At 41.0% G+C, this 8,732-nt stretch overlaps 1 protein-coding gene across 2 annotated transcripts; it reads left to right on the forward strand.

Annotated features, from left to right (window-relative positions):
• The first annotated feature begins 494 nt into the window (after positions 1–494).
• On the forward strand, positions 495–8,500 carry LOC309611208 (serpin B3-like). 2 transcript variants are annotated; one of them, XM_082355326.1, is made up of 9 exons: positions 495–788; positions 1,536–1,725; positions 2,364–2,420; positions 3,803–3,931; positions 4,246–4,363; positions 5,471–5,613; positions 5,915–6,070; positions 7,663–7,902; positions 8,017–8,500. In XM_082355326.1, the coding sequence occupies exons 1-9, from the start codon at positions 688–690 to the stop codon at positions 8,071–8,073; spliced, it is 1,191 nt and encodes a 396-aa protein (XP_082211452.1). In that variant the 5' UTR covers positions 495–687; the 3' UTR covers positions 8,074–8,500. The 2 variants fall into 2 exon arrangements, with proteins under 2 accessions (XP_082211452.1, XP_082211451.1); XM_082355325.1 differs by having other exon boundaries at positions 498–788; positions 7,663–8,500.
• Positions 8,501–8,732: the final 232 nt, after the last annotated feature.

Here is an 8,732-nt window from a genome sequence, read left to right on the forward strand (position 1 = left end):
TGTACAAAAAATTGGAATACTGCCACCAAAATGACCCCTGTTTGGATCCATTGTCCTTCTCACAGAGAGCTGATTACACTGTAGGGAAATGAGCTTCCCACTGACCTTAGAAGTCATTGGCCATCTGGGATTGGCTGCAAGGGGCATGGGGGTCACAGGGAGGACCACGGCCAAGGTCCAGCCTTTAGGGGAAGGCAAATGATGCCTGTTCTCCACCTACTGCTGAGACACTTCGCCAGTATCTCTTAAGTTGAGAATTGGAGCTATTTTCCTGTTTATACAGAATAATTCTGAAGGAAATGGTCAGGTTGGAGAAGCCCTTTCAGAACAGAAAATAGAAACTATAAGCTTTTTAATTGTTGGTGTTAGAAGTGGTCTTAAAGACAATTCAACATGTAAGACAAGAAAGATATTTTAAGGGTTATTTCTCCTTGGGCACAGTAGCTCATGGCATGTGAAGAAGTTACAATTTAACTTTATTCTCCTTGGTGTTGGAAAGGCACCTACATGCATTTCATATGAGCCAGTGATCGCAGGTCACAATTTCTTCTGCAGGTGAAAAGGACGTACGAGAATAGAACAATAATCTTGCCTTTACTCATAGAGACTTCATGCTCATGAAGGTGATGGGTAGCCTGGTGAAGAAATCAGAAGCTGCTTTACTTGAAATACCAGTTGTTGTGAGGGATGGGAGGCAGCAAGAGAGAGTTATATAGTCCAGACCTGACCATTCACGGCGCATCAGCTCACAGGCTGTCTGCCCACCTCTGCTTCCTCCAGGCTCACAGGTAAGTGCTTCCAGCAGCTCTGCTTAACTACATGAATCCTTCCTGAAAATAATAACAATGATGTGTGCTACATCATTTATCTAATTTGTTTTTTCTGATTGTATTTTATTCTTTAGCCAGGGCAAAAGTAAAACAATTTTTCATCTCCTTTAATCTTTAGGTAATTTATTTCCAAAAACCAAATGCTCCCTGAAGAGGAAGTGTGATTGGGGGGTAGGATGTCCAGTACCCACAGACCCCTCAAGGAAAAGGCATAGAGGGGCCTCATGGGGGATGGTGGGATGTTACACGTCAATCTTTGCCTTGGGTCTGTTATAATGCGTTTTCTACCCAGTCTTAGTACAGCCAGTAAGGAAGAAAAGATATTCTATTAGTTTTCACAGAAGTTTTCTTCTCCTTTTTTTTTTTTTTTTTTTTTTTTTTTTTTTTTGCCGCACCACACGGCATGTGGGATCTTAGTTCCTTGACCAGGGATCAAACCTGCGCCATCCTGCATGGGAAGTGCAGAGTCTTAAGAACGCTGCCAGGGAAGTCCCCACAAAAGTTTTCTTTAAATACTATTTCCATAGTCTTCTAATTATGAAATATATACATGTACATTGAAAAAAGCTTTAAAAGTAAAAGGAAGGAAGCTATAGATTTCAGAATCCCACAACCCACATATAAGGCATTTCTTATGAAAACTTTATTACAGACTAACCTTCCCTCCAAAAAATTCATTATAAAATAAATTTGATGCTTCTCCAGGAATTCCAGACCACATCAAGCCACCATGGGTTCACTCGGTGAAGGAATCAACCACTTTGCAGTCGACCTGTTCCAACAGATCAGACAATCAGGGAGGGAAAATATCTTCTTTTGCCCTTTGAGTATCATGTCAGCCTTAGCCATGACTTCCTTGGGGGCCCGAGAACACACGGCGTCACAAATCCAGAAGGTAAGTCGCAGCTTCCTTTCCATTTACCAGTTTGTCCTGGTTTCTCTGTTGGCTTCTGTGCAGATGATCACAGATCTGGCTGTCCCCAGGGGTAGCACAGGAAGCTGCAAACTCCCCATGACTGGGCGGGCACAGACCTGTGGGAGCATATGTTCTCCCCCCAGTGATCCGCCCCATCTCTTCCCTGTGCCGAGACTTCCTTTGGGAGCTGGGATGAACCCTACAACTGCCCAATGACCACAGGTGAGGCTTTAAATGGTAGAGTTCAGGTAGAAGTGGTGCATTGACTAAAATCCATGGGAGTCATCTTTACATGTTTCCTCAGCAATGGATGAAAAATGAATCAGGATTCTTTGAACTGGCTGGTGATCAACCAGCTTTGTGCTTTTCACACGCAGGTTGTGTTTTTCAAGGAGCAAATGCTTGCATGGAACATTTCTTTGTTCTTTTTCTTTCTTTCTTTTTGGGTTTGTTTTTTTTTTTTTTTTGATTTGGCATTTTCTTTTGTTTGTTTGTTTGCATTCTTTCTTTCCTTCCTTCTTTCTTTCTTCCTTCCTTCCTTCTTTTCTTTCTTTTTTATTTACTCTGGGGTACATAGATCTCTAAAGTTTCCTTGTCCCACTCTCTGTCTCCTCCAGGTCCTGCACTTTAATGAAATCACAGAGAACAAAAAAGGAGGAACTACAGTTGATCCCGTGAGTCACAGAGCATTGAATTTAGAAGGAGATCACATGTCCAAGAGGGTCAGAGTTTAAACTGGGAATTTCAGATAAACAGGGAAAGGCCAATTTTTAGGGGACATCTTAAGCAAAATAGATTGGACAGAGTTGTTTCTCATATCATATTATGTACTTATTTATTTTATATATTTGTTTTCTTGAAAGAAGAGTAGCATGTTCTTAAGAGCAAGAGTTCTGAAACCCAAAGGAGCTTCAAACTGAAAAATGGTTTTTGTGCCATGCCATTCAGCTGGCAGTATCTCACTTCCCCAGCCAGGGCTTGAACCCGGGCCATGGCAATGAAAGCCCGGAATCCTAACCACTAGGCCGCCAGGGAACTCAGGAGCTTCAAATTGTGCTCTTCTGTTCAGGAATGGGGAACGTGGCAAAATACAACTGCTCTGAGCTGCAATTTGACTTCATACAAATTAACTAGGAGCAATAAAGAGTCTGCTGCAAGACATGCAACTACATGTGAAACCGGACAACAGTGCCTGGATGACAGAAACCCCCATAAACGTTATGTATTATTATTATTATAGAATAATAATAACTATAGTAATCACAATATGTTGCTAAAATTATATAATTTTAATTAACCCCTAAATTAGACTAAGAGCAATAAGCATATGATCAACTATATTTTGGAAAATGATTGAGTGAGAATTATGGTTGGTAGCCTAAATAGTCCAAAACTCTTAGTTAGCAAGTGGAAGGTTCTAGTTGAGATAAGCGTGAGTTGAAAAATTGGCTCTGTCTCCTTGGAGAAGTCTTTTAGTTCTCTGAACTCTCTTGTTTTCATGTCAATTGAACTAAAGACTTAGAGATGCTGATGTACAGCTCTTAGCAGTGTACCAGAGACACACTGCTCCTACTTCAGAGTGACTGGCATAATGAACAGCCAAAGAGCACAATCAAGGGGTCTTAGAAAGTAATCCCTCCAAGGAGTTAAACAGGACTACATGCCATAACATAGGGCAATATACAAATTTCATGTTCTCATAGAGTTGATGACTGTTAGAGATGCACTATGGTTCTAGCTCAAAGGAGTTTAAGTTTTAGCTGGTCCCAAAACATTTGAGACAATTAAAACACAATCCAATAGTGGAATGGTGCTGCATCTCTAGTTCAAAAGAGAAAAGACTGGAGTGTGTTAGAGCAGGAAGGAAGAATTACCTGGAAGATTGAATGTAAGGATTATGAAGGGTATTTCCGCTAAAATACACCATATATGGGGAGATAGCAACCAATGTCGTCCGTGGGGATACCAAACTCTAGGAACGGAGCTCACAGACCCATGGGGCTGTAGTATTTACGTACAATGAGAATCCAATGAGCTCACTTTCTGGTGTTTGAAGGTTGAAAAGCCAAGATATATTCATCATCAATTTCAAAACCTTCTGACTGACTTAAAGAAATCCACTGATGCCTATGAGCTGAACATAGCCAACAGGCTCTATGGAGAAAAGACCTTTCTGTTTCTGCAGGTAAGTTTCATGACCTGTCACACCTTTGGTCTGCATCCTGGGTCCTCTGATCCCATCTCCTAATGGGGGAGGGGGAGGCAGAGGAGCCTGGCTGACCCACATGGGGAGCATTTGCCCCAGGGGCATTCAGCTCCTGGACCACGACGCCCCCTACTGGAGTGTCCCAGAGCCTGACAACCCACCGGGGAAGTGGGCGTAAGGATCGTTTCAGGTACTTTCTTTGGTCATCACTGAACACAGTTTAATCTGGGAATACCTACATAGTTACTGACCAATTACTCTTAATCCCTCCTTTCTTCCTGCCCATGCCATAGGCATACATGGATAATGTTAAGAAATTTTACCTAGCCAGTGTGGAATCTGCTGATTTTGTCAATGCTGCAGAAGAAAGTCGGAAGATGATTAATTCCTGGGTGGAAAGCCAAACTAATGGTAGGTTATGAGAGAGTCACTCCTTAAAAATCACTGTAGAGTCCCCGCTGTGTGTGAACGCTGTGCTGGCCCCTGCATGGGGTGCCAGGAGCCGGGGTGAGATGAGATTACAGAAGATGGAGGAGGGCACTGCAGAGGGTGGAATGGTCCACGTCAGTGTGGAGAGAAACAAGGGGAGCCCAGGAGGGATCCCAGGACCAGCTACCTGGAAACTCAGCTGAGTCTGTGGGTGACAGTATCTCTATGGATCCCAACTCTCTGCCAAACTTCATGTTGATTCGCATTTTTTCTGTAAATTCAAGGCTGAACGTCTGGATTGTGATCCCTAAGAGATAATATTAAAAGGGTTCCCTTATCCTTTGTTAACTGGGAAACGAGCCGCTCTCCTGCAAACCACCCTTCCTGCCATCTGCAGCAGGAGCAACCTGACCACTTCCCCATCCCCGCATCCTGCAGGGATGCTCACAGCTGTCCTCCCCAACCACGGAAGGCGGCTGGATGATGTCTCCATTCCATGCACCATATCCTACCTCCCATCCTAAATACAGGCCAAACCTACAGCAACTCAACCTGGCAAATGAAGACAAAGTCACCCCGGGAAATGGTGTCTGAGTACATGTTTTCAATTTTAGCGTTCATGTCATTTGTCCTAAAGAACATTCAGGCCCATTTCCTCTGAGTAGTGAGTTCAGTTTGAAAAAATAGAAAGCAAAGAAGAAAGTGAAGAAGAAAAGAATAGAAGGAAGGATGGAGGAAACAAGGGAGGGTGGGGGTTATTGAGGGGACAGGGAGGGTGGTAGGGAGGGAGGGGGAAAACTGACCAGTGGAAAGATCAGCTGACATCAGTTCATCAGAATTCAGTGTGAGGTGACTGATGTCACCACAGAGACCAAACACGTTCCCAGTCAGAAGAAGGGGGGTCTGCATGAGGGCGACTCCGTCAGGCTGGCGCCATGAGGAAAGCTTCACCTTGTGAACAATCGGGCACAGAGTCCCTAATGTGGTGATTTGTGTGAATATTTAATCATCAGTTGTAACTCTCCAAGCATCTTCCAGACAAACCACTTGTGCCTTTCATGACAAACCTTTGCTTTTCTTTCTTTGCAGAAAAAATCAAGGATCTCTTTCCCAAAGACTCTCTCGGTAGCTTGACCGTTCTGGTTCTGGTGAACGCAGTCTATTTCAAAGGGCAGTGGTGCCAGAAATTTAAGAAAGAAAATACTGGGGAGGGAAAATTTTGGCTGAACAAGGTATTGTCTATAAATTATGTATATAATATAACATAGCTACACATTCAGTGTGAAATTTAAATACCTAGTGATTAATATATAGGTGCTGCGGGTAGAAGACAGAATTTGTCAAGGCTTATTTTCTTGTCTTTTTTTTTTTTAACTTTATTTCGTTGGGAGTCCTTGAAGAAACTCTTGTCTCTAATTCACAGATTTCCGAGATCATATCTTAGAAGGGGGATGTGTTTGGTATTACAATAATATTATCTTTCTTTTTGACTTATGCTCACTTAGCATTTTTTGCCACATGAATTTATTGCAGGACACAAGCAAATCTGTGCAGATGATGAAACAAACCGATGATTTCAATTTCACGTCACTGGAGGACATGCAAGTCAAGATCCTGGAAATACCGTACAAAGGCCAAGAGCTAAGCATGATGGTGCTGCTGCCCAATGAACTAGATGGTCTGCAGAAGGTAAAAGCTGGTACCTCCAATGCTGCCTACTATTGCTAAAATTCCTAGTGAGACACTGCTCGTACGGGCTGCTCATAGACTGGTGCTAGTGGCTGGCAGAGCTCAAGCAAAGAACAAAAAAATAAAATCAATACGTTAGGGATCATAGTATGATACAAATAGTGTATCTGTACCTCACAGGTCACATTACTCTTCTGATGAAACTATGGAATGTCAGTTCACAAAAAAAATATACCTAGATACACACAGAACTATTTTGCAACCATAAGAACCTCTGATATATTCCAGTCCACTCATTTGAAGACAAGGAAATTAACACTCATACATAGGTGACACATAGAAATATTTGCAAGTTCACTCACAAGTAAAATAAGGAAATTAAAAAAACAAAGTGGTTACATATTGCCCACTAATTCACAGTGTTTCTGTAGACCGTGGACAAATAGATTATCTTGATGCCCACTTTTCAATTTTGAAGTATTTGGTCCCTAAGTGCTCAAAATGGACCACAGGCTCATTCAGAGCCTCATTGCTAAGATTTCAAAAAAGGGGGTGATTATACAATTTTCCTGTTAGCATTGTTATAATAAAGTTAATATGTAAAAATATCAATAACAATATCTGGCATAAAAGGACATTCCATAAAAGGCCATAAGCAATTACTATAATAGTCGATGATGATGCAGAAGCAGCAGTAAACTTGCCACACTCAAAATACATATCTCGTAACACTGGAAACTGGAAATTCTTAGGGAAAGCAACATGGCAATAAATGTGAAGAGTCATCAGAATATTTCGGCTTCAGCTCTAAATTCTCCATTATCAAAGACATAGGGAATCTCAGTGCTAGGATTTTATCCTATAACAACAAGTCTAAACAGGGGAAAAGCTTTTGGACAGAAGTGGCTCAAAATAATGAAAAATTTTAAATGAGGAAAAATGGTACATGTTTGTATTACCTTCGGTTAGGTTAGGGACTGACATGCAGTGAATGCTTAAAAGATATTAAGTAAAGATTTATATACTGAATATCAATTTAATGATAGTATTATGTAACAATGTAAACTTGATTAGAGAAACATATATCCATACAGGAAAAGTTTACCAATAAATGAAGCAAGAAAAAGGAATAAAATAGGCTATACGTTGTAAATGCACTATGTAAAAATTTATGGACAAAGGAACATTGACAAGAGGTTATTTGAAAGTGAAGCACAAAATAGAGAACAAGCCTAAAAAGTGGATGGCTCATCTTCTACAACTAATTTTATTTCACCATTCTGTTGCATATATGTGTGCATATATATTATACATATATACATTTGTATAGATATTTATACATATGCATATATTATTAATGTGTACATATATACATAAAAATAGCAAAGTCATGAAAGTATAAGAACATTTATTTGATTATATAATATATATTCAGGACTCTGTTATTTTTACCTCCTCAGATAAAACCATATCAACTGAATCTCCTGTATTTATGTTTACTGTTAAAGGATTTCCACGTTTCAATCCAATGTTAAGGGAGACTCCATGTCCACTGACAATCGTGCCAGTTTTTCCTTTTTCCATTGTTATAGCTTGAAGATCAGCTCACTGCTGAGAAGTTAATAGAGTGGACGAGCCCACAGAATATGAGGGAGAGAAAAGTGGATTTACACCTACCTCGGTTCAAAGTGGAGGAGAGCTATGACCTCCAGGCCACGCTGGAAGCCCTGGGGATGGTGGACGCCTTCAATAAGGAGAAAGCCGACTTCTCAGGCATGACCGGGAGACGAGATCTGGTGGTGTCGAAAGTCTTCCACAAGTCCTTTGTGGAGGTGAATGAGGAGGGCACGGAGGCCGCAGCTGCGACTGGAATAAATATTGTTGCAATGTCATATCGAATTCCAGACAGATTCCATTGTGACCACCCTTTCCTGTTCTTCATCAAGCACAACAAGACCAACAGCATCCTCTTCTATGGCAGAGTCTCTTCCCCTTCGATGTGATTAGCCAGCGGCTACACTCGGGGGACATTCACAGAGCTGTTCCCGAAAATTGATTGCTGGAAGTAACAGGTTCTCTTTGATTCATTTTCCTTTCCAAACTCATAGTCATCACTAAGAATGTGTTGGTTGAAATACCATATCTGTCTGTCTCTCTCTTTCTACAAACCCATGTAAACCTACTCTGTCTCCCCATGGTAACTCCTCTTCGGACAAGATGTTCAGTATATTCTAAAAGATTATTTCAACACTCTATATTCTACAAAGTTTGAAATATCATACCTCCTATTTCAGAAATTATATCTACTATTCAAAACTATTCACTTAGACACATTTATTTGAATTTAGGTGATATATGGGACCCTTACATGTCTAAATTTTTTGATTTTGTGAAATGCATTATCAATAAAACAATGACTTATTCTTGTCATTCTTTTTTTTAACATCTTTATTGGAGTATAATTGCTTGACAATGGTGTGTTAGTTTCTGCTTTATAACAAAGTGAATCAGCTATATGTATACATATATCCCCATATCCCCTCCCTCTTGCGTCTCCCTCCCACCCTCCCCATCCCACCCCCTAGGTGGTCACAAAGCACCGAGCTGATCTCCCTGTGCTGTGTATGCAGCTGCTTCCCACTAGCTATCTATTTACATTTGG

The sequence above is a fragment of the Balaenoptera borealis genome, assembly GCF_965194805.1.
Source record: "Balaenoptera borealis genome assembly, chromosome: 14".
In the NCBI taxonomy this organism is placed as follows: Eukaryota; Metazoa; Chordata; class Mammalia; order Artiodactyla; family Balaenopteridae; genus Balaenoptera; species Balaenoptera borealis.